This window comes from Perca fluviatilis, chromosome 15 (assembly GCF_010015445.1).
Source record: "Perca fluviatilis chromosome 15, GENO_Pfluv_1.0, whole genome shotgun sequence".
Taxonomy (NCBI): Eukaryota; Metazoa; Chordata; class Actinopteri; order Perciformes; family Percidae; genus Perca; species Perca fluviatilis.
The window spans coordinates 31146268-31172090 of NC_053126.1; the positions used below are offsets into that span (position 1 = coordinate 31146268).

General features: G+C 43.1%; 1 protein-coding gene across 1 annotated transcript; it reads right to left on the bottom strand.

Moving 5' to 3' along the window:
* Positions 1 to 6281: 6281 nt before the first annotated feature.
* Positions 6282 to 25654, bottom strand: csnk1da (casein kinase 1, delta a). The gene is made up of 9 exons (XM_039825653.1): positions 25203 to 25654; positions 14936 to 15046; positions 13244 to 13392; positions 11933 to 12161; positions 11654 to 11824; positions 11397 to 11545; positions 10196 to 10364; positions 9880 to 9989; positions 6282 to 9063 (listed from the first exon to the last, which is right to left on the bottom strand). The coding sequence occupies exons 1-9, from the start codon at positions 25276 to 25278 to the stop codon at positions 9013 to 9015; spliced, it is 1215 nt and encodes a 404-aa protein (XP_039681587.1). The 5' UTR covers positions 25279 to 25654; the 3' UTR covers positions 6282 to 9012.
* Between the last annotated feature and the right edge of the window lie 169 nt (positions 25655 to 25823).

Sequence of the window (25823 nt, forward strand, 5' to 3'; positions counted from 1 at the left end):
TCTTCACTAGTTTGTTGTGAAACCTTCTGTGGTTACACTTTGGCCTCATCCCGAGTGTGTTCTCTTGAATTCTCTTTTTATACCTGCCTGAAACCAGTTTTTTCCCGCTCTGTGACTCAGATCTGCCATAAACACCTTCTCCGTCCAGTCACGCCATGCCTGTTGTCTCTCTGTGGATCACATGACCTGGCAATCCCTTTCTGTGCAAAGGCTCAGTTCTTACCGCAGCAGGTACTATTCCGGCCTGTGTGTCATTTTCGGGGTGGCAGTTGCTCTCCTCCCGCGATTTCCTCGCGTCTCTCCCGTGCCTCCTCGGTGGGAGGGACTAAGAAGCGAGGAAGGGAGGCAAGTGGAGGAGTCGAGGAGGCAATCTAAGCGACATGAGATGCAGCCCTGGTTGTGGTTAAGACAATGGGGAGAACCTAGGTAACTTCTGGTCTTCCTATAGGTCACAGGTCAGGGGACGAGTCTAGGCTGCTGTTGCATGTTGCGTTCGGGGGACCTTGTCCTTTTAAAGGTCGTAGAAACAAGGGTGAAGAGAGATTGACTGAACTTGCAAAACAAGATTTGGGTGAGCATCTTTGTTTGCGGTGTCTATGTTATGGCACCAGCAATATATTTGCGTAACACCAAACTCGCTAGCTTCAGCAGGAGATACAAAGACAGTTAGAGTTGGGATGGTACTGTGGTTTAAACTGTACTGCTTAGTCTAAAAGTCTCCCCGATCGAGATCTCATTAAATGCTTCTGTGTAGTCTCCCGAAACCCTCTTCACATAGCCAGAGTTGTGCTGCTCCTGAGGTTTTCCATAACAGCCAGCATATAACTAACTCTGCGCTGGTGTACAGCCAGCGGTGGAAGAAGTATATTCAGATCCTTTACTCAAGGAAAAGCACTAATACCACACTATAACAAATACTCTGTTACAAGTAAAAGCCCTGCATTGAAAATGTTACTTAAAGTGCTCATATTATGCTCATTTTCAGGTTCATAATTGTATTTAGAGGTTGTACCAGAATAGGTTTATGTGGTTTAATTTTCAAAAAAACACCATATTTTTGTTGTACTGCACATTGCTGCAGCTCCTCTTTTCACCCTGTGTGTTGAGCTCTCTGTTTTAGCTACAGAGTGAGGCATCGCACTTCTGTTCTATCTTTGTTGGGAGTCGCACATGCTCAGTAGCTAGGTAAGGACTACTAGCCAGTCAGAAGCAGAGTATGAGGGCGTGCCACGCTAGCAGCTAGGCGAGCATTATAACGTGTGTTACAAAGTGACGCACGTTTGTCTCTGAAGTAAAGGCTGGACTACAATAGAGCTGTTTGGAGCAGTTTGTGAACAGTGTTTTCTGTTGGAGATGGTAAGTCCCTTTGGGGGGGACTTTGGGCTTTTCCACTTTGTAAGCCTATAACGTGCACAAAAAAAGATATATAACACCATAAAGGAAAGGGGAAAAGCATAATACGAGCACTTTTAGTAAAAGTATGTAAGGATCATCAGGAAAATGTACTTCCAAGTATTAAAAGTAAAAAATCCTCCCATTTCGGAAACTGGAAACGATCCAAACCGTTCTGTGTTTGATCATTTCAGCTGGTCTTGTAGGTCTAAATGTTGTTGGGTAGTTTAATTTATAATAAAACATCAGATTTTATAAACGACATGTGTTTTGTGTGCAAAAATATCTGAATTTGTAAAGTAACTAAAGCTGTCAGATGAGTGTAGTGGGGTAAAAAGTACAATACTTCTCTCTGAAATGTACAGTAGAAGTAGAAAGTGGCATGAAAAAGACTCAAAAGTATTTTTACACTATGTACAAGAATCTTTTTTTTGTTGTTGGTTGTTTTTTTTTTTTTTTTTTCCCCCCCTTTTGTGGGGGAAGAATGTGAGAACTGAGCTGCGAGATGTACAGCTATGGATTAGTGCAGCTTTAAGTATTAAGAGACTCGTGCATTGGGGCATGCTTGCTTGATTGACAGGTGTCGTCCTCTATCACAGTCAGCTCTTGTGATTGCTTGCTTGTCCCACCCCAGCTGCACACAGGCTTCCTCCACTCTGACCAAATAAAAATACCAAGCCTCACCGTGTCATTTTCTTAACTCTATCCACACTACGTCCATGTTTTTCTACAGTTGTGTGCATATGAATTAGGCGTATCAGTATAAAAAATAAAATCAAAGAATACTATTGTATTTTCATTTACTTTGCCCTTTCTGGTTTATTGGCATTTCTTTAAACCAATCCCAATCGTCATGGACGGAGCCACGGTGCCTCTGCAAAATAGCCTCTGGAAGGAACTTGTTTTGGTGGAACGTGTGTACGTTCAAAAGTTGTTTTAGTCGTGCAACAGAAATCTCAGATTGGACAGATAGTCTAGCTAGCTGTGTGGATTTACCCTGCAGAGATCTGAGGAGCGGTTAACCATAGTCCTCAGAAATCCACCGGAGGTTAGAACGCCAACACAAAGAAAGTGGAAAGTAACAGACATTTGGCCAAAAAGAGGGACATCCGGTGGAATTTCCAGCGGCAACGGAGCAATCCTGGAAGTGGAAGAGACTACTTTCCCCATACCAACTAGCAACCTAAGCCTTAAGTCCCCCATGGACGTGTACGGGTATGTTGGCCCTGACACACCAACCTGATAATCGGCCATCAGACGGTCTGGCGAGGTCGGTGACTCGAGTCTGTTCGGTGTGTTCCGTGCCGTCGTCCTTCATTTTGGCCGACCTGACTTGCTGGGTTCGGAGGGCGGGCAGTCGGACTCACTCCACCAATCTGATTGGTGGCAGTGCTAACCCCGGAAATAACCAGCGGGATGAGTGACGAAAATCTTTCTAACTGACCTTGGTCGATCTGAAACGAAGACAGATTCAGCAACTGCACGGCCTATTTTTTTCGCTTAAAATGTTTTCAGAAAAACGTTTCGGTGAACTATTTTCGTAAAATACGAGATCGTATTTCGAACAAGCCGCCGTTCCTATTGGCTGGAGAAGCCAGACCCACGTGACGCGTTTGTCATTTCCGGTTAGCATTTTTTTTGTATTACGTCTCGCGCAGAACGTACGCTCAAGTCGGCGTCGCATCGGTGTGTTCCGGAGGGGACTTTTTTTTGGACATCGGGGAGCCGACTGATCAGTCCGACTGCCTTTTCTTGGCGTGTCAGGGGCTTAAGGTGCATCAGTGATGTGTTTACATCGGTCGGAAGCTGCACCCGGAGGTGTGTGGCTGCTGTAATGCTCTGACTGACAGAGTGTTAATAACCAGGGAATAAATAAACTACTGTGCTGTTGCTGTGGGGGAGGGGACTGTGGTTTGCTGACGTCAGCGCTCCCCCTTCCCCACTCCCACTCTACCACTGGACAGAGTGTGCGTGTGTGTGTTTTCTCTTACGCACACACTCAACTCACCCCGGGACCCTCTTACACAGACATTTTCCCCCTGGAATAATACTCCAGATGCTCACATTTTGAGATGCTCATTTATTTATTTTTTAAATACACAAACAAACCAAACATTAACTCTTTCCCCCTCCCCCCCCACTTTGCTTTGTATCCTTTCTCTCATATGGTTTGAGAGTTCTCACCGTGGATCTCTTCACATCCTGCAGGGAGGAGAAGCCACGACCTGTTGTGTAACTGTCCTGCCTGTGCTGCAGTAGGCAGGTGCTCATGTTGCCTCACTGCACCACCCAGTGGCGTGCTGCGAGGAACTATTTTGTATTTTCCCACTGGACACCCCAACGATTCATAGTAATGGATTGGTATAAGATATTAAAGCTGTACTAGGTTAAGACCTATATGTGAAACCTAAGATGATAATTTAGCGCCACCTAAATGTTATTCCAACGGCCGAGGAAAGTTCAGTCGAGGTTAGCGTGCGTGAGCTACTCTCTCCTTTAAAGTGGCCATATTCTGCTCATTTTCAGGCTCATAATTGTAATTTGAGATTGTATCAGAATAGGTTTACGTGGTTTAATTTTCAAAAAACACCATATTTTTTGTTGTACTGCACATTGCTGCAGCTCCTCTTTTCACCCTGTGTTCAGTTCTCCGTTTTAGCTACAGAGTGAGACCTCGCAACTTCTGTAACATCTTTGTTGTCGGTCGCACACGCGCAGTAGCTAGGTAAGGATCACATGAGCTAGCTAGCTGTTTTCTCCAACTTCGGCCTGAACAAGGCAGGATTAGCCGGGAGACTTCTTCTTAAACGAGGGCGCACTTCACACTTTGCTTGAAATACCTGCAGAACAGGGACATGGAAGTAGTTCTATACAATTTATTTTGTAGATTAGGGTGAATATGTGTGTTGTAGCAGTGTTTTGCCATTGAGAACACGCTAGCGCTAGCATGCTAACGGTTAGCGCCCCTCGTTTTGGCTAGTGATGTAGAAAGCCGTGCAGATTTTGACCGGCTCACCCGGAGACTGAAGGCAGGACACATTCAGAAACCGTATCTCACTCAAAACAGCATGGATGGATTTTTTTCAAAGTTGGTATGCGTGTGGAAGCACCAGAGACACAAAATAACACCCCAAATCCCAGAAAAAGGGATTTTTTTTCATAATATGGGCACTTTAAAGCCTGAAACCGGAGAAGTAAGCCTCAAACTTGTACAAAAGGTGGAGCTGCTCCATAGACAACGAATGGGAGTCTGATTTGGTTCTATTCTATTGTGTTATCAGTTGTGAAACAGAAAATGCTTCCATATACTCCGTACGTTCCCCTGGGTGCTCTCAGGGTCATCTAGAACATCTTTTTCATTGTCTATGGAGCACACTTTATCTTGATGACATCACACTTTTTGAGTTTTAGCACTCCAGTTTTGGGATTTGGAGAGTTGTTCTTGTTTACTTATATTTTTTGACTATATTACAAGGGGACCTCATGTGATTTAGAAATGTATCCCCTCGTTTTGGTTTTGTGCGGTGCCTTCGTACAGGATAAGTGAAGTCTGTATTTTACTCCTGTAATGGGAAAATTACATTTAAGCATAATTCCTTATATTTTTATGTTTCATTTGTACTTTAATTCCCTCACAAATGCTGAAAGAGTTTATCTCATTCCCACATGTAGATTTTGATTCTAACTTTGTGAGACATCCAGTCTGGAACATGATGGGAGCATGACTGTTTGCCTGAACCGATAAAGGTACAAGGTCACCCTAGAAACTAGCTCTGGTTTTCCCATGCCAGTTAAGATGTAACGGGGGGGTGAAAGTCATACAGGGAGGAGGAGGTGAGATGACTCCAAGATGTCTCTTGTATTTCTCTGATTGTCTTCACGTGTATCAGATTGCCTGTCAAAATTGTAGCGTCATACTAAGCCAAGTGCGTGTGTGCTGTCACTCTGAAGATGCATAAAAGCCTGGTGTTCTTGTTCACACATTTGAGAAACTGACTCATCAACTGATCATGTTTGCACCTATTTTGCAAAATGTATCTTTAATAAAATACAAAAACCCAACTTGGTTTTAGTCTGACTGTCTTATTTGTTTCAATTTACTAAACTTTGAAATCTTCCCCTCCTGCTGCAAAGGAAACTTCCACGACACTCCCATTTACTGACATTGTCCCCCTCCCCCCATTCAGTGTTGAGGCTCTGTCAAAATGTTCATTTATAATTGCCAACACATCCAATATGATTCCAAATCACAGACTGCGATTTGCACAAGACCAATATCACACAACCTCTGTTTGGGGAAATATAGTAGGTCATTTACGGTGGAATTTTTACTTCACAAATCACAGACATGGCAGACTCGCATGGGATTAAGACCAGAGGACCTCCGCAATTATTACAAATTACTACAGGTCCCCAGGTAACACTAGTGCTGTGCGAACAGGGCTTTAGTGTGTGACGTAACACCATCTACTTTAAAGCTACATTCAATTCTTTATCTGGTCACTAGGGGGAACATCTTGAAAACACAGCTCTGATATATTACATAATCAACTCACAAAGTTGTTATGCCGCCTACGTACACACCTTTAGCACTGATGTGGAGTTGTGATTTTATGTGTAGTGAGCTTCAGGTATTTAACACAGTTTTCAGAGAATAGCCTGATCCCCAATCCCAGAGTTCTGGGTCCTAAAGGTGATGCGTGTACACCGTAGGTCCACAGAATGGCATCCTCATCATTTCTGGTATGGACATTTAAAAGGTCTCCAGAGGATGGTTTCTAACTATTTAAATCACACACAAGAAAAATATGCAAACCCACCCCAAATATCTTATTTTCTCAGCTTTTAATTTCAGCCAGCCCAATCAAATAAAAAAAAAAAGCAACATATACAAGTACTTATTAATTTATTTACACTTTTAAAATACACAAATACAGTGGCATTACAAATGAGGAGCAAAAGTCTTAAGGTGGGAGTGGAAAGAGAGATTTCCCATGAATCCACAGTAAGAGATGCATTGTGGGACATGAGCGACCATATCCACCGCAGTTAAAAGCAACATTGGACAGGAGGTGACAAAATGAAGAACTGAGAGAAGCAGACATGACAGACTGAAGAAAAAAAACAAACTATTATCCCTTAAAGTGTACTTGCATCTATCATAGCCATCATCAGTGTGACAAACAAAATTAATCCATCACTTTTTTTTTTCTTTTTGTTTTTTCTTTCAAGCCCCCAGGTGAGGTATATATATATATGTGTATATATATTTTTTTAAGCTAATGGAGTGAGGCATTCCCAGTCCCTCCATACACCGCCGTTACTATCCAGAACCGTACAGCGGCTCACGTGGACGTGGTAGACAGTAAGCACATCCTATACACAACAGAACAAACATGTACAAATTACCACTACAACCCCTTCGCCCTCAAAACTACAGAAAAACTGCCTACGATACTTTGCAACCAGTCTACCACATCGAGGATTTCCTACTTCCAAAAATCGGCAGGATTCATTGGTCGGATCGGCCGACTGCTCAGGTGGAAGGACACAGGTCACCGGGGCCCGTGGCTCCAGTAGCGCTGGGACCTTTTCTTAAGACAACACTCAGTCCGAAAACCTCGCTCTCCAAAAAACCTCCTCGCTTTCCATTGAGCCCGATGTTAAGGCACGCCGGTCCATTTTCTACCCGGACTCTGCCAGCTCTCGTCAGACCTTCTCATGGGGGTGTCCCGAGTTGGTCAGAAACACCAGCTTATCAAGGTTTAATTGAAGTGCACTAATAACATTAAGCCTTTTTCGTCTGTTGTATCTCTGAACTTTATTGTGCGCCATCTACGCCACCAGTTTTTATTATTTTTTTTTTATTTCACGATACAGGAACACTTGGCATTTAGTATCGTGCTCCCATAAAGTCGTGGTACTTGCAACAAACTAAAAAATGGTCGAAAGGAAGGCAAAAGGGGATAAGATATAAGCCTCCCCCACTCCCCATTGTGTGGATCAATCCCCGAAAGCCCTGGATCTTACATTTCCCATGACGCAACTCAATAGTCTTCTCTACAGATGACAATCTACACCCGTTTTCACAGGCTGAGCAGTGCTCTTCGGGACTAATAAACTGATCTTGACGTGTAAACTTGGTGGAGTGTGCCTTTAATGTTGTCATGTGTCAAGGGCAGACTGGCTCCAGTAGAGTTGACATAGTTTAGTTGTACACTGTGCTACCATGTAGCAACATCCGCTGCATTGGCACATAGTCAATGTTAAATTATTTAAATAAGGCTAGAAGACCAAACTCTTTAAAGAGCCGTTTTTTCTGCTTAACAGGATGCATTTCTCCAACAATATTGACTGCAAAATAACCACTATTATGCCTCCGTTGTGGAGTTGTTGCGCCATCTTGGATGGGGCTATACCAGCGCCTCGTTTGCTCTGTGCTGGTGGACTGAAACTGTAGAGTAGTAGGATGTAGCATTCCATTGGAAAAATGACATTATTTTAAGCATGGGTTAGGCAGACCGTGAGCGTTTGACGAGGTCTAGGTAGGAAATGGCCAGAGGGTCAAGTGGTCCAGAGTGAGGTCAGGATGTTAAAACCCTGAAAGTAAATACGCCTCAACATGTTTATCCCCCACCCCCTTTGAGCTTGTAGAACCCTAAGACAGAACCACACAAACACACACACAACAAAACCACATCACTATTCACCGGCTTAAAAACAACATCTCATCCATTCAATGTGGACAGATCGATTCATTCACAGCTTTCCAAGGCAGCACACCGCATCACAACCTGAAGACAGACAGAAAATGTGCCGTGTGTTTTTTGGATTTACAACAACATCCTGGTTCCAATGCACCTGAGGAGGACCCAAAAAAAAAAAAAATAATAAAAAAAATTACTCTGGGGGATCTATGGGATCACCTTTGAAAATAGAGCATTCAAACACCTTTTGTCCTATTCTTAAAAACAATGTGGGTTATCCTACCTTTACATTTAAACCTTAAACAAAATAAAAAGTTGACTTGTGGGGGTGTAAGGAGTCTCAGTGTCCTTTAACACTGCCATGATGGATCACACCTCTTCCTGCTTTCAGAATCAAAAATGTCCCACATGCTATTTTATTTTTAACAGCTTACAGAATCATTCTCCAGCCCTTTGTGAAGTCTGATCAGTGGAGCTGGTGTCAGAGAAGTTTTAATGCTAAAGAACAAAAATAAGTAAAACCAAAGTTTAAAAAGAAAGTGAATCCATGGCTTGATCAACTGTAAGAGGGGGGGGGGGGGGTTCCACATCTTCCATTGGAGAAGAAGGGAAGCCGTGGCTGCTACCAAACTGTACTCCACCCGCCTACCTCTCACACCCCACCCCCCCACACACACACACACACACACTCCTGGTTGTGTATCTTTTCCTCTGTAAAGTGAACAAGAGTGCAGCCTGACTCAGCATTAGTTGGTAGTCCTCTGTCATTTAGGAGTCCTGTGTGTAATATTTAGGTGTAGGTGTGTGTAATATTTAGGTGTAGGCGTGTGTGTGTGTGTGTGTGTGTGTGTGTGTGTCCGCTGCAGGTGGAGCACGTTGAGGCCTACATGGTGCACGGATGGATGGGAGGGTTTCACCGTGGAGCTGCGGACTGAAGGCCACTGGGTGTGACCCGGGACAGGGCCTGCAGAAGAGACGAAAAAAAAATAAAAGAAGTACAATAGTTAGGTCATCATCATCAATGCCAATTACAAAGCTGGTTATGTTTTTGTAGAGTGAAGAGTCTCCTATTGTGAAACGCTGCCCTACATTTGGGACTTGATGGAGTGAGTCTGGTTTTCAATGTGTTCTTCGAATGTGTGAAGTTCTCTGCAAATACAGCCCCAAACAAACAAACAAACAAAAAAAAAAAAGTTGAACTTGTCTATTAATAAATCTGTAGCTTTTCTCCAAAAAACACCTCCAGTGGGTGTTATACTCTCTGGGGGTCTCTAGGTCTACAAGAAGGAAGGAAACAATGGACCCAATGAAGCCGTTAAAACAGCAGGGCGGACCCCAGCTCCTCCATGCAGATCCACACTACCAGCAGGACGCCCTAAAACTACGTCCTAATCTTAACCGTTCGCATTAGTCTGTCGCAGTTCTGCAGTTACAAAACTATTGCTGTTTGGCTGCTTCATGTCAGCAAACGTAAAATGCAAGAAAAGGGGAACAAACTACATTTGGTACAAGTGAAAGGGGAAGTCAGCACATGCTGATACAGACAGTGTGCTCTCTTGTGATATATGGTTCCCTTTTTTGTGAATACTTGTTAAGACAATTAAGCATGAATTACACATTTCATAATATTTACTGGCAGTCCTCCCTTTGTTCTCTTTACTTCCCACTGAGTGAGATTTGTTTTTCTGCTCTACTGCGCAGACCAAGTTTGGTACATCAGACCTGTTGTGGATTTCGTGACTAACAACTCAGCAGTTGTGTGTGTCTGTGCGTGTCTTACCTGTGAGGACATGCGGGATGTGTCCTGGCGTCCCGTCAGGTCTGAAGAGGAGATGTTGACAGGTGCCCCACGATGAAGACGCATGCTCACCTTCCTCTCCTTCTCCAGACCTGGAAGACAAAAAAAAAAAAAAAAAAAAAAAAGTTAGACGTTTCCAATAATGGGAAAGCTCCGGCTCTAGTCGTGAAACTACACATGTAAAACTACAACACACGGGCTGGATTATGACCAGTCAGTCAGTTGATTTCAGCCTTCCCCTTTTTCTTTTCCTGTTTAAAGTATGTATGTGTATGTGTATGTGTGTGTGCACACTGACCTGTGTGTGAGGCAGGGTTGAGTGGTGAGGGGGCTGCGACGTCCGGAGCCGCCCTGGCTCTCCCAGAGGCCGAGGGCATGCCCCTGGCTGCGGGGTTCCTGCTGTGCCTCAGCCTCTCCTCACGCTCCCGACGCTCCCGCTCTGCGTCTTCCACGGCCCTGTTGGCACCCTGACACACACGCACATTCGATTTGGCTCTCAATATCCAGTAGCAGGTACCTTTTGAACCTGAATAGCCGCTTTCTGGTTTTCCTTACATACCAGGTTATTATTCCAAGTGTCTGACGACATTATGGAAAGGATCCCTACGTTTTTGTTAAAGAGTAAGATCCTTTTTGTTTAGTAAACACGAGACAGCCCCGAAATCTACATCGCCAAACCCACCAGAACAGTATTTTTATTGTAAAAACACACTTCATTCAAAGTCAACCGGAACCAAACCAAACTGTCAAAGGCCGTCTTGGTTCTCCACTGTTCCAACAATCGCCACTCTGGTGTGGTGGAAATAAACCCTTAATTCAGATATTTACATGTGAAAATATGCTGGCTCTATACACGCTGAAAGTACGGATTATTTACATAGAGTCTGGTGGGTTAGGCGATAGCGATTTCAGAGCGGTTTCTGGGTAAACAAAAGATCTTACTCTTTGACAAAAAGCTCCATCTCCGTAGGGATCCTTTCCATAATGTAGTCAGACACTTAGGATAATAATCTGAGCCTGTCGGTGGCAAAAACTGCACTTTTAGTGGACCAAATTTTTGTCTATACTATCTATAGGACTACATTGCAGCCCGGTTTACAGCTGCCGGTTACAGTGCTCTAGCTCAATACTTGACCAATTATAAAGATTGTTGTGTTAACAGTAGACACTAAAGACACCCAATGCATGGGAAAATAAGGTTGAAAAATACCGAAATTACCCTTTTAAGTCAATTTATGGCATTGACCTTTCGAAATGTTCTCTTTGGTACTAATGAAATTCACGAGTGGTCCAGACAGTCTCCCTCACCCCACAGTACAAGTGATTTACAACTTGAACATGTTTGGATCTAGTTAACACGGTATGGATCTTTAAATAAAAAGAAGTCAGTGTCTTTAAGGCGGAATATAAATGAAACTGGACTGAATGATAGTATGCAGCCAAATACTGGGACAATACATTTTCTGAAACGAATCCCTCAATGTGATAATATAACTTACAAATTTGAGCATGTTCCAGTCAAAGACGTAGTCGTAGGAGAAGCCCTGTCTGTGGAAGAGGTTCCTGAAGAGCTGGCGGAGGTACGAGTAGTCAGGCTTGTCGTCGAAGCGCAGCGAGCGGCAGAAGTTCAGGTAGGTGGCGAACTCGGCTGTGGGGAGGAGGAAACGGACCGGAACAAACAAGGCTTTGGTTAGGATCAACGGTTAATTACATGGTTCTTAACATCCTTCACCCGGGAGGGAGCAGCTCAACGTACATGGGTAGCCTTTGCAGAGGACCTCGATTGGCGTGGACATTTTCTTCTCACTGATGCGTTCGTACTTCTGCCTTTTGGTGGCGGCTTTGAGGCCCTGCCAGGGCAGAGAACCCAGGTTGAAGTACATGAGGACGTAGCCCAGCGACTCCAAGTCGTCCCGCCTGGACTGTTCTGTAGGACAGAGAGGACAGAGTCAGATCAGCAGCCCGGACGGGTCTATCCAATCGCGGCAGACGGCAGCATTTTTTTTGGGGGGGGGGGGGACGACGCTGGTCTTACCGATGCCCAGATGTGTGTTTATGGAGGCATAGCGGGCAGTGCCGGTCAAGTTCTTGTTCTCGCGGTAGGGGATGTGCTGGTGTGTGCGGGCGTCGCGGTACTTCTTGGCCAGGCCGAAGTCGATGATGTAGACCAGGTTGCCCTTCTTGCCCAGCCCCATCAGGAAGTTGTCAGGCTTCACGTCTCTGTGGATGAAGTTCTTGGAGTGGATGTACTCAATGCGGCTGATCTAGACGGGAGAGGATCTGGTGTCAGCCTTAAAAGACCTTATATACTGCTCATTTTCAGGTTCACAATTGTATTTAGACGTTGTACCAGAATAGGTTTACGTGGTTTAATTTAAAAAAAATTAAACCTGCACATTGCTGCAGCTCCTCTTTTCACCCTGTGTGAGCTCTCGGTTTTAGCTACAGAGTGAGGCATCTCACTGCTATTCCATCTTTGGTACGGTTCAGCCGTACAACCTAGACTGGAGCTAGATGTTTCAGAGTGGCAAGTTATTTAAAGGTTGACAAATTCTCTTTCATACGTAACGTTTTAATTCTGCAACTCTTCGGGTCTCCGCTCTAACTAGCTTGGTTTGAGGGCGTGCCATCCTAGCAGCTAGGTGAGCATTATAACGTGTGTTACAAAGTGACCACGTTTGTCTCTGAAGTAAAGGCTGGACTACAATAGAGCTGTTTGGAGCAGTTTGTTAACAGTGTTTTCTGTTGGAGATGGTAAGTCCCTTTGGGGTGGACTTTGGGCTTTTTCACTCTGTAAACCTATAACATGCACAAAAAAAGATATATATAACAATAAAAGGAAAGGGGAAAAGCCAAAAAGCGTAATATGAGCACTTTAAACATGCAAAAACACGCTAGGGCGGCACAATATAGTTTTTTTATCGTCATCGCATTATCAACCTTGCACAATAAACACTGCGAAAAGCTGAAAAGTATCGCAATAGACATTGAGTGAGTTTAAAGAAAATAAGCGGTAGAAAACTGCACATTAAAATGTGACTCACTTTTTAAGTGGAGCCATTTGTATTTAATTTAATGTTCAATTTATTTAAACAGAAGAATGTTGGAAATGATTTCTGGTTTTAAAGTCAACAAGCGGTTCGCTCTATTTAGCGGAACATGAAAGAAGCAGAAATGCAGGACACTTTATTATCTGTTGATTGATCGTAAGTAATATCGTTAGCCATATTCAACGTTTATCGCATATTTTCCTCATATTGTGCAGCCCTAAAACATGCCGTTTTCACAATGCCAAAATCGTCACAGTCCCTATTGCCATTGGCTCTCAGTTCCTCTTTTCTCTCACCATCTGGTCAGCCAGCAGCAGGACTGTCTTGAGGCTGAACTTTCGAGAGCAGAAGTTGAACAGATCCTCCAGACTGGGCCCCAGCAGCTCCATCACCATCACGTTGTAGTCCCCCTCGGCCCCGCACCACTTTATCGTTGGAATACCCACTGGAGGAGAGCAGGGAGAAGGAATCGGGGAGGAATATATTTAGTGCTTATTTATGTAGTGCTGCGATGCAAAGCCTTTCAAAAGTTACCAAAAGACAATAAGCTGAAGCACCTAGTAATTATAAACTGTGGTTGGAAGGTTTCTGTTAAACCGTGCTAGAACAGAAACCCTTTGTCCAATCAAATGGCAAAGTAAAACAGCAGTCAAACTACCATCACTAATGCTCCTTCCTCTAGTGTTTGGATGAGTTCACTATAAATTCAGTAGGACTGTCCCTCGGCCTCAAAGAAACCAAAAATATATGCCAAGGAGCACTATAGCAGTTTTCTTTATACAAGACCAACGGCCTTCTTACATAATGGAGGATGTTTAATGTGTGCATTACACAGTTGTAATTATTTGTTTTATCAACTCTATGGTGGTTTAAGGCTTAGAATAAATAACACTAAATGTTGATGAGCGTGCACACGCTGTCCATGCCCCCACACTAGAAAAATATCACAATATTCTTTGACCAAATAAATCAATGTCGATATTGCGACAATATTGTAGGGTTGACTATTTGGGGCTTTCCCAAAACAGTTTCACGATGAGATTTTGGATAAAGAATCATCAATAATGTGGATATTATGACCAAGTGGGTAAAGGCAAATAATAGAACAGCTAGTAGGTCTGGTAAGTTCAGAAAAGTACATCACTTTACTGTAGTGCAGCCTGGTAAATTTTGAAAAAGGTTAAACTTATGCCATATTACGATATCCAAAATCTAAGACCATATCTATTCTCAAATAAATATCGATATATTGCCCGGCCCTAACCCACACACAGGAGCAGTGTAAAGGCACTGGCCAGCTGGTTTGGTAGTAGCTGCTAATTGGCTGACATTGCCCAGGCGAAGAGGCCATCTGGCATTTCCTTCTACAGGCAGACCGCAATAAAATCTTGTAGCTCAGCAACTAACACACACGCTCTATTTATATACATACAAACTAATATACCTCCCAGAGTCTGGGTCAGCCACCATGCCCCAATACATCCCACCATGCTGGAACAAAAATACAAATGCCTGCGTGTGCACAGTTGTGCTTTGAGGGACCAACCGTCTCTTCGTCATGAAGTCAAGTACACCGTTTGCTCTGAAGACAGAAAACACTAATAAGACCTGAATTCATCAGCCAGCGAAGGTGAACTAGTGTGTGAACTTGGTTGAAGCACACGTCTGTGGTTTCAGTAGGCACCTGTGCCTTTACAATTAATTTAAAAAATGCACTACTTTCGCTCTGATACAGCATCTCTGTCTGAAGCATGGATGTATCATAAGAACTGGATACAGCAAAACACACACACACACACACACACACACACACACACACACACACACACACACACACACACACACACACACACACACACACACACACACACACACACACAACGAATGGATGCTGGCTTATATTTGTAAGTGCTTGTAAATATCGATGCCGAGTACTTCACAGAGTGGCAGGATGTGGGTGTACGTGGTGTGTCAGGAGTATACAGTACCTCCACCCTGCATCATCTTGTAGATTTTGCTCTCGATGTGGAGCTGGGGGTGTTTGGTCTTCACGCATTCCAACTTGATGGCTACCTCCTCTCCAACTGAGATATCGGTACCTGGAGAGACAGAAGACAGAGAGGTGAGCTGCAAAAGCGTATAAATGGACATTCATTAGGGCATTGCTTCATCTAACGAGGACAGTATTTAATCTGCAGCACTGAGCATGGTCAAGTCAAGCATTGCTGTCGGGTCAAAGTCCAGGGAAACTAATTTGGCATTAAGGTAATAAAGTCTGCCTTGTTCACAGCTTATATACAGAGCACATTAGCTGCTAGACCCAGAACAAATATTTAAATCACTTGCGTAGCTGGCAATTAAAGTGGAGAAGACCTGCTTGGCTACATATCCGTGGTTAACACAGCACAGCCAGCACACATGGAAGAGAACGTAACAGTGTGCACTGTATGCTCCCTGCTCTTCTTTCGTGTATTTACTTGCCGATGAGACAGCAGTCTTTGCTGCTCTGTGTGATCTGACAAACCAGAGCTTCAGCTGCTTTCTTCCTACATATGGTTATGAGGTCCACTCCCCTCCACATAAACACAGCAACTGGACACCAGGTTCCATAATCCCATTTCACACTCACACACACACACACACACACACACACGGTCCAGGCACGTGATTGGCAAAGGTCCAAAAAGCATGAAAATAAACGGAGCCTCAGCATTCACCCAAGCACAAAAAAAGAAAAACACCACGCCCTGATGATATACCGCCCTTATTTATAATATTGCTTTTTGTTTGTATAACTGGTGGAACTAGCAAGAAGTAATCATTCTACCTCTCTAAGGCGGTGTTCACATCACCATAAGGGGATCAGGTGATTTTCTGCAGGGTGGTGTGGGAGGGTCACTGAAACGGCCCATTTGTGTGACGTCCTGTTGTGTTCTTTAACCCCGCCAAATGTAGCACAAGTAGACGTTATGTTTCACAGTTGCTCTTTTACGTCAGATCGTTTATAGAACTCCACGTTTCCAACCTGCACTTGAAGGCAGCTTCATTTCACGGAGAAAGAAAAGAGACTGATCGGTTTTGGATTGATGCTTGTTGCAACAGTGAAATGGCCAACAAAGACGGTTTTGGGGAGTTTTATTCTGGGTCTGTCCCATTTGAATGAAGTGCGTTTTACGAGTGCATCCTGGTACGTGTAGACACGGCCGGCATGGCTGCACGAGCAGGAGGGATCAGCTTTCTCAGTCAACATAGCACGCACTGCGGGTTTTTCTTCTTCTTCCAATTGAACACATTTACCATGACCGCTGATGGGACCTCCGCATAAAAAGGTGGCAGATTTCCCCTTTTAAAGCCTTGACTCATCTGTCACTCGGAACAACTGCAGCTGATGTTAAGAAGTTGTCAACAGTGTTGATATCCTGCAGTGGTCTCTGTGTCGCCGTGTGCTGGGCTGTCCTATCAAAACAATCTGATTGGCTGGAGTTGGATATCTCCCGTACAACAACATCTGATTGGGAAGAAGCTCGTTGCTCTGCCAGGTTGTTTTTTTTTATTTCAACACAATCACAAAATAGAATGAATAGTTGGGGGGGGGCTTTGGGTCAGGTGGTAGAGCGGTCGTCTACCAGTCGGTACTTGGGCGCACCACCCAGGTAGACAGATACAATCTGAAATATTTTTTTTTGTTTTCTTCAATCAACAATGTATTATTTATTTTTTTACAGCACACACAGACAACCGGCCTCCAGCCCCTCCCCCTCGTAAAGTGGCGCTCCGCGTGCATGACACACAGCATCAACGCTGCACTTCAGGCTGTAGTAGTACGCTGCTGGTGGTCTTGCCGTAGGGGCAAACTGCGCTGAACCGTAGAAACACAGCGGCCATGAACGTCATTTACAGTCAGGTTGTTCACGCTCTCCAGGCAGCGTGTCTTACTACATCTCTTTAAAATGGAGTTAACTGGATCTAGCCGCTAACGGAGCTAATTGTTTCTAACCGAGCCTTCAGTTGTTCACTGTCCCCGTATTCGTTAACTGGATTTACTGGACTCGAGCCCAAATAAAACCATCATTCACCGTCATTTTATTGAGTTGGCTGTACAAGTTTTAAGCGTCTATTCAGACTTGTTTGAATGACAGAAATCTGTTCAGATGAGATCTTAATGACTGCAACTCTGACACGTATAGTAGCCTGCAAAACTGAGGGTTTAGGATCCCCAAAAACAGATTAAAAACAATTTAAAAATACGAACAATGATCCATAACAAACATTATGAACAAGAATTGACCTATACGATTTAAAAGGAGTTAGGAGGAGACAGCGTTGAGATTTATAATACCATCTCCAACTGTCTGTATGGATCATAGTATAGTTTTCATGCTTAAGTTGTTAAACATATAACATCTGGCTCTGGGTAATCAGGCTACACTTTACCTGTATCATCTTTTAGTCTGATTTTGTTTAATATGTAAATAGTCATTTCTTTCTAAATGATCTGTTAATGTTACGTAGATCATGGTTTTAAATAAAAAAAAAATATATATATAAACCTTCGTTTGACTCGTTCATTACTGAACCCAGCCATCACATGCCGCACCACCAAGTCAAATCTCAACCTGTGGGAAACACTGGTGTGAATGTATTGGAAGTCGCTTCGGATAAAAGCATCAGCTAAATTAAATGGAATAGCTGTACGTCATAGCTTGTGTGTAACAGTTACCTAGTCTACCCGCCCCCCTAACAAATCTACACAACAGATTTGTTTTCAAGTTGCATTACTGTGGAAAAATCCCATCCCTGATTGTCTAATTTGGGAGCAGTTCAACAAGCTAACAGCAGCGCCAATGGAGCATCATTGATTTGTCCTTATGATGTCATCTGGGCGGGCTGAGCAGCACTCCCCAGAGCGGGGCACACCATTAGGGCCATGACTCACTTTAAAGCTGTTGCGTTGTATAATTTATACACAGCTATTAAAATAATGCTGAAAGTCTGTGCGTTTGTGGCTGTACGGCATGTACAGACTTTGGCAACCAAATAAAACGACCGTGATCGGCCTCTGGCTGGCTCCCCAAATCCATAACAGTCTGGGCAGTAACTTTACACCCCAAATTCCATTCACCTTCATAGTATTGGGGAGGACATTTGGATTCTCCACAGAAGTGAGACAAGTGCACCCTTTGTCCCTACTGGTAAAGAATTGATTACTCATTTACATTAAAGTTGATCAATAAGGGCCACAATGACTGTGTTTATCAATCAGCCCCATTATGGCGGCCAACAGGACATTTGTGAAAGGCCTCTCTTTTCCATTCACTCCATTTCTTTTTGTATTTAATGTAGAAAAATGTATCCTGTTGCATTTTGTTAATCATGGCCCTGTGTTTCACGCATGGCAACTAACCTCAAATGGTGGATGTGTGTAGTAATTCATAAAAAAAAAAAAAAAAACATACAAATCAGAATGTTCTAGGTTATAAATGCAGATAACTGTTACTTGCAACCATAAAATTGTTGTGAGAGATTTATAATTATATTTAAAGTAGGTTTGCCTAAAGATTCATGGTGCTTTCACACCTACCTCGTTTGGTCCGGACTTTATGACTTTTTAGTTTGATGCGAACCAATACAACACGTGTGAAACCTCCCCTGACCAAGGTCCAGACGAAAAGAAGTGCTCTCAGTCTGGATCAAGAGAAACACGGTCCGGTATTTATTTATTTTATTTTTTGTATGCTTCAGACTTCCTGACCAATTAGAGGAAGCTGTGGCCAGCCGTCGTCATGTTATAAGGGGAGCCTGTTTACAAACCAATCTATATAAAGTATCGGGAGAGGCAGAGCACGCAGGTGATGACGACAGGACATTTGATATGACGTAAAAGGGCTTCCAGTGCACTTGCGTAATTGCAGTGGGAAACCAAAACTAACCGGATCAAATGTACACAATGTAACCAAAACATGAACCTACGTACTGTAAGGTGTGAAAAAGCCCTTAAAAACTTACTCGGGTCTCCACAGAGTGACGGGGTAAACACTACTGTTTCAGTTTCAGCACAACACACTTGACTGACTTGTTGTTCTAGTTGTGTGCTTGGTCAACCAAGCGGGAAAAAAAGGTCTACAAAAAGGCTCTTCACAGTCTGAGCAGCACATTTCAGTTTGTTGTCTGCTTCATCGGAATGGGTTCTGTCCAGACAGATTTTTCTGGGGAATGCTCCTCCACGTGATCTCAAAGGGAAGGTTGTGGTTGTGTGCGAGTGGGTGTGTGTGTTATTGGTATGAAAGTGTGTACATATGTGGTGTGTGCGTGTGTTTTCTATGCTGAGCAATGCTGCTGGCAAAACACGTTGGGACACATCCCCCTTACAGAAGCTCACAAACAGCAACAGAGGCAGACTACTGAGACCCATTTACACTTTGTATTCTTTAGAAGTGAGCTGACTAACTTTTTATTGCTAATAATTACACACCATCTGATGCCACTCAGGCATTCTTGTATGTGCACGTCAACCATCGCGGTTGAGACTAACGCAGAAACGGGAACCCTGTTGAGAAGGATGACGCGGCGTTAACAATCCCCTTTTCCTAAACTACTGTAGCAGCATACTGTGGGAGGTGTGAGCTAGCAGCCGCAAACATGTCGCACACATGTCAAAGTTTTGGGAACAGACGTTCAGGACAAGTACACGCAGCAAACCCCCAGCCCCATTACTATAGGACGTGTTCAACGTTCCTGAGACGTCACAAGCTCTGAACTTAACTCACTGCGGGGGGGGAGGGAGGGAGGGGGAGCTGCGCTTCGCAACTGCAAGCAAAAAAAGATTTCACAACACCATAAGAGAGAAGGCTAGTTGTCGGAGATGACGTCAACGACCACGAAGCTTCAGGGGCAGAAGAGCAGGAAAGCAGTGAGTCACCAGCAGCATTAGGTCAGAGCACGTCTTCACTTTGGTGTTACTGGACGGCTCTACTTACATAGGCAAAGCATTCCTTTTAGCATACACCGCTTTCAGTTTACCCAGATAACACAAGCTACATCTGTAAACAAGTACTCGTCAAACCGGTCATGAGCCGAAACAGTGCTGTGCCACCACACTTGTATGTTTTTTTTATTCAAGGGACTTCGGTGGTTTGAAGTGTTGCTTAAAGTGCCACTGAGTAGGGCTGAACCATATGGGAATAAATAATCAAATTGCCAATATCGCGATTTGAGGATGCGATAAAACAAAATAAAAATAAAAAGTTCCTAGTCTTCTTTATCATTCACCATAACCAACACGACATTAACCGGTAGCTAATGGGTGGGTAGATTTATTTTTAAGAGGTTTTTTTAGACTAAAATGTAGGGTGGGACATCGTTTTGATTTGTTCACAATTCTGACTCCAATTCCGATTCTTCCTTTTGAATTCTCGATTCTGATTCTTAAGGGTTGGAGTTGAAAACGGGTCACATGCTCATGTCAAAGAGAATTTATTTTTTTTGGATTCAATGAAAATTTACAGTTTCACTGGGTGTTTTCAATGTAAAAATAAAGCCACACTTTAGAGCGCCACTTCTTGTGCTCAATGGCTGCAACACAAAAGACCCTGAAGTACAGTGGCTGCCAGGCCTATGGGTTATGATGAAATGAGATTAATTGATGCATGGATAACATCTCTTTATTTAGCTTTTGAACTGTAAAAACCTTCAACCACGGTAGAATTGTACAACTTGAATATTCAAGTCTTGTAAACATTTAATATAATCATGACTTTACCTAAATAAAAACTGAAAAAAAAAAAAACATCTACTCTCACTCACATGTAGATTGTATAGCAATAAAAAATTTATAGTTTTGAGTTCTATTACATCATGACGTCGGTTTGAATTTGATTAATAAAGATTTTTGTTGCAGATGACCCAGCAGAGAGTCCTGGTGATGGCTGCCGGCCAGTAAACAGTTTAGCATATCTTCCCGTAAACAGATAAATTGAGATATCGTGTGTCAATGAGTGTGCTTTAGAGTGGGATTTTGTTGCCTTACCTCCGACAGAGCCAGGCTAGCTGCCATGTTTTGTTATGCCAAACCTGTCGTTTACAAAACTATCCTACCGTGGCCTGGTCAGCTCAGTGGGTAGAGTAGGCACACAGAGGTTTATTCCTCAACGCAGAAGGTCCAGGGCTCGAGTCCGACCTGTGACAATTTCCTGCATGTCTTCCCCCCTCTCTCCCCTTTCATATCTAGCTGTCCTATCCATTATAGGCAGAAAATGCCCCAAAAATAATCTTAAAACAAAAACAACTATTGTACCAGTTCTGAACATTTGACAGTACACATTCACACCCCCCATCAGAGCACAGAGAGTACAAGGCTTGGTTCCAACAGCTGACCTCATCTCCTCCTCCCGCCAATAAATAGCCACACACACACACACACACACACACACACACACACACACACACACACACACACACACACACACACACACACACACACACACACACACACACACACACACACACACACACACACACACACACACACACACACACAAACACACACACACACACAGCTAGGCTGCTCATACATTGTCAGCAGTATTAAAGCGTTTACACACTGTGTTGTATGGGAACATTACTGTGGAATAATATCAGAAATTGAGAGGTAGATATTTTTCTCTTTTAGATGAACCTTTATTTAAATTTAATTTGGTCAGTACATGGGGGAAAAATATATATATATTACTATATTACTATGGTTGAGCACAAAATATTGGTATCACACTTCTAAAACTTGAACCATAGGGTGCGTCAGGCACTTTGGTTTTCAAGATCCAAGCACCATACTGGCTGATTAACAATGTTACGTTTATTTAATTTTGTGTTTTTCCTGACTGATAGCTGACCCTCATTAACCGAACATTAACCGTACCGACAAGCAGCCAACTGAGTCCCAGCTCACCCGATCGGGAGGCTCGGACATACTTTCTACGTCCACAGACGGCAGAAGACTTGTTACGGTCGCACAGCCGAGACATTGCGTGCATTGTCGTGGACAAATGCTCCCACTTTCCCGGTGCGGCTTGCGTCATACGAGTCCGCAGCCGTTCCCGTGGAGCGTGTATGTTCCCAAAATGGCAGGTTGTCAGCTGTGCGTCTGCCTGGCATACTCCGTGTAGGACGGTCCTCATCGATATAGTTACACGTGTGACGAGCCACAAACGTAGCAGTAAATAAAGAGCTTAAAAATGCAACTTGCTAGTGCAAAGTTGGGACTAGCAAGTTAACTAGCAGTTAAATTATATAGCCTATTTTTCCTTTTTAATTATTTTTGTTTTACTGATATTGTTTAACTGCATGGTCAAAATTCTTACTGTCAGTTAACGGTTAATCATTAACAGCAGCTCCCCCCAGCAGTCCAGTCCACAGGTCTAATGCCTTCTTTAAGCCTGCCTCTCCTATGACTTGAACATACCGTAGGGTTCAAAAGAACACTCAGGTTGGGGCTTGCGTGCCGCCAGAGCGATATGAGGGATGATTTACGCTAATATTGTTTGACTAACAACATGTAAACAGCTACAGATATGGGTTGACATTTAGCGGAATATCAATCTTATGGTGCAATGAAATTATATTTAGATTTTTAGCGTTTCCTTTGGATTTTTTTTGCAGCGGGGGCAGGCCCGCCACTACATAATCAAAACAGAGGAAACACGGGACTTACCGTTTTATAAATTTCCCAAAATGCCAGTGATCCATTAAGGCAAAAAAATAAATAAAAAAATAACAGTTCACATAAAAACATACACAACAATGCGTGTGCAAAAGGCTTCACCAAACAGGTTAACTGACCAGACACTTCCTTTGAACTTCTAAAAAGGGAACTTAACAAAAGTACCAGCTTGGTTTTAATATATCTTAAGTGATATAACAAATGCAAGACAAAAACGTAAGGGATGACACGTTTAGCTCTTAAACAACAAATCAGGTATGCCTTACATTTCTACTGAACATTTTCAAATGCACACTGCAAAATTTGAGCTTTTTGGATGACATTTTTCCAACTGTTCAAGGCAGCAGTTTCATTAGATGCCAGTGATGAATGGATCAGTCCACAGTCAGTAAAAAACGCTTCATTAATTAATCATGTCTCCTCTCTCTATTGTTGTTTAGATGACAAAGTCTTAAGCTTAGAAATGTAATCAGCTGTTCTCAAACACTGTTGCCAAGAGCTGTTGACCTCCAATATGGCCACCAGCGGATGCATTACAATAAAAAGGTGACTGGAACTCTGGTGCATATTCTAATTTTATTTGAATGTTTTCTCAACATTAGACCCTTTAAATGCTCAGAGCTCAGTAATGATGCACTTCCCACTTTGACTATAAACTTCACACTAATTCTGGGTGATAGGACGATAAAAAAATGTCTATCACCAGCTGCCAAACAGCATCACCGCAACTAGGCCTGTCGCAATATGCAATAAATCAATTAATCGCATGATAAATAAAAGTAAGCTTTATCATTTTTCCGGCCGCAATGATTTCCATTTTATTGTTTTTGGTTGCGTTTGGTTTTTATCCCAGGGCATTTTTGTTAGAGACAGAGTCCATTTTATTTATTGTTTGCTTGTTTTGTTCATTTATTGTGGATATTCAAAATGTCTTGCAGTTCCAGGGTTAAATATTCTTTAGAAATCAAAGTTTATTGATCTTTGAAAAAGGTGTACCTGCATTATTATGCCATTATCATTACATTAGATGAAAATGGTCTCAGAACAACAACAATATCATTTATCGCAGTAATTTCTGGGACAATTTATCGTCCAGCAAAAGTTGTCATCATGGACAACGCTTTAGGTTCTGATCCTTGCACGCGATTTTTTTTTTTTCAAGTTTAAAGAGTGTATAATAGGGGTTATTTCATATGAACTATTTATTGACTAAATTAGCACAAAACAAGTTATATTGTGATACGTATCGCTATCGAGATAGGATTTTGGCCGCATCGCCGTTGATGATAACAGCATAATTGCTAACAATCCCTCGCTTAGGTAGAGTGTAATCTTACACCAGCACAGCTAATGTTTCTCTCTTTAACATGTTTTATTCAGCGAGAGGTAACAAATCCAATCGATTATTACAAAAATACATATAATCAATAGGCCACAGCCCTGGGCACTTTGTAGATGAAACTCCGCAATATATGAACATGTCCGCTCAGGCACTAAACAAGCAGCAGGATTTATTAACCAGTTTCATGTCAAAGACACCTCAGTCAGGCGATACTCACTAGGCCATGGAGCCTCATGGAGGCTACTTAAGTCTCAAGGACATGGATTTAATACAAATACATAACCATACGATTGATCTCTTGGTTATAAGGCTGGGCAATATATCAATTTATATCGATATGAGACTAGATTAGATTTTGGATATACTTATATCGTAGTATGGCATGAGTGTTTTTTTTCCTGGTTTTACAGGCTGCATTACCTTAAAGAGGTGCAATTTTCTAAAACTTACACTGTTCTCGCAGTTCTTTTATTTGCCTTTAACCAATTAGTCATTATATTGACACTGATGATCATTTATCAAACATATTTTGTTAGGGCACCGATTGTCAACCCTACAATATCGTCGCAACATCGACATCGAGGTGACAGTCAAGAAATCGTGATGAAATTACTCCTGTTTGAGAAGCACTGGTGTGAGGTTAGATAGCCTTCTGATGAACTTCTCTTATTAGGAACACAGGAAGAAGTTGTTTAGGAGGTGGCTGGTCAGTATCAGTAGGTAGGTTACACGGAATTTACCCACTAAAGCCTCAGGCCTGCTCCGCTGTTGTGTTCCCGGACTACTGCAAGTAACCTTAAATATTAGCTAGCTAACGTTAGCGCCCTGGAGATAAAGGGTTTTGCTAGTGATACACAGCAGCCGTCGGTATCCATTCTTCTATTTGGAAAATTCATTTTACACCATGACAGGCAAAATGGGTTCCCCCCAAGTCGAGTACATTGAACAAATACAGTTTACTATGAATTATCACAACGTAGCAGGCGTCTTATCGCTGGTAACGGCTAGCTGCTTTGCTAGACAGAGTGCTAGCTTAGTAGCTAGCTTATGTTGCTACCCTAAACACTGAACAGCTGACCGACTATGAGCCGTGAAAGGCAGCCAAGCCGACAAAAGTGTCGGCGCTTCACGTACCGGGTCGCGTTTGCTGGAAAACAAAGAATACAACACAGCAGATGGGTTAGGGACTAGAACTTACCCAGGTAGATGTCCCCAAACGATCCACTGCCTATCTTCCTGCCCAGTCTATATCGGTTCCCCACTCTTAACTCCATGGTTTTAAGCGATGTGTCTTCGGCTAGCAAGCGCGCTCGCTAGCTTCAAAATAGCCCCAAAAAAATGTTTAGGTTTAAACGCCAAGCCTGTTCAAAACACCCAACACATTAAAACCTCCCGGAGCGGTTGAACTGTGTCTTCTTGTGACGCTATGTTGTCTCCGGATGAAGTCGGCTCTCACAATCTTTCGCCACTTGTTTTAAAAACCTGCTAACCTCATATTGTGCTAATACGCAGCTTGTTAAAAAGGTTGCAATTCGTACTTTATGCTCCCGCTGTTTTTGATACGGATACTTGTTAATTCTTCGCGGATGAAGATGGATTTTGCGGAGGTTCGTTAAATTTTTCCCCTGTCGCTGTCTCCGCTCTGTCAGTAATCTGCTGGAGGTGTCTGACTGACATCACTTCCCTGTTGCTGGTGATGAGGGGAGGACTCCGCCGAGAGCTTCTTAGTGAAGAGCTGCCGACAGATACCAGCATCGCCAACGGCTGCCCCCACACTGCCTGCACGGCTGTGAAACCTTCAGGAACAACGTCCGAAATA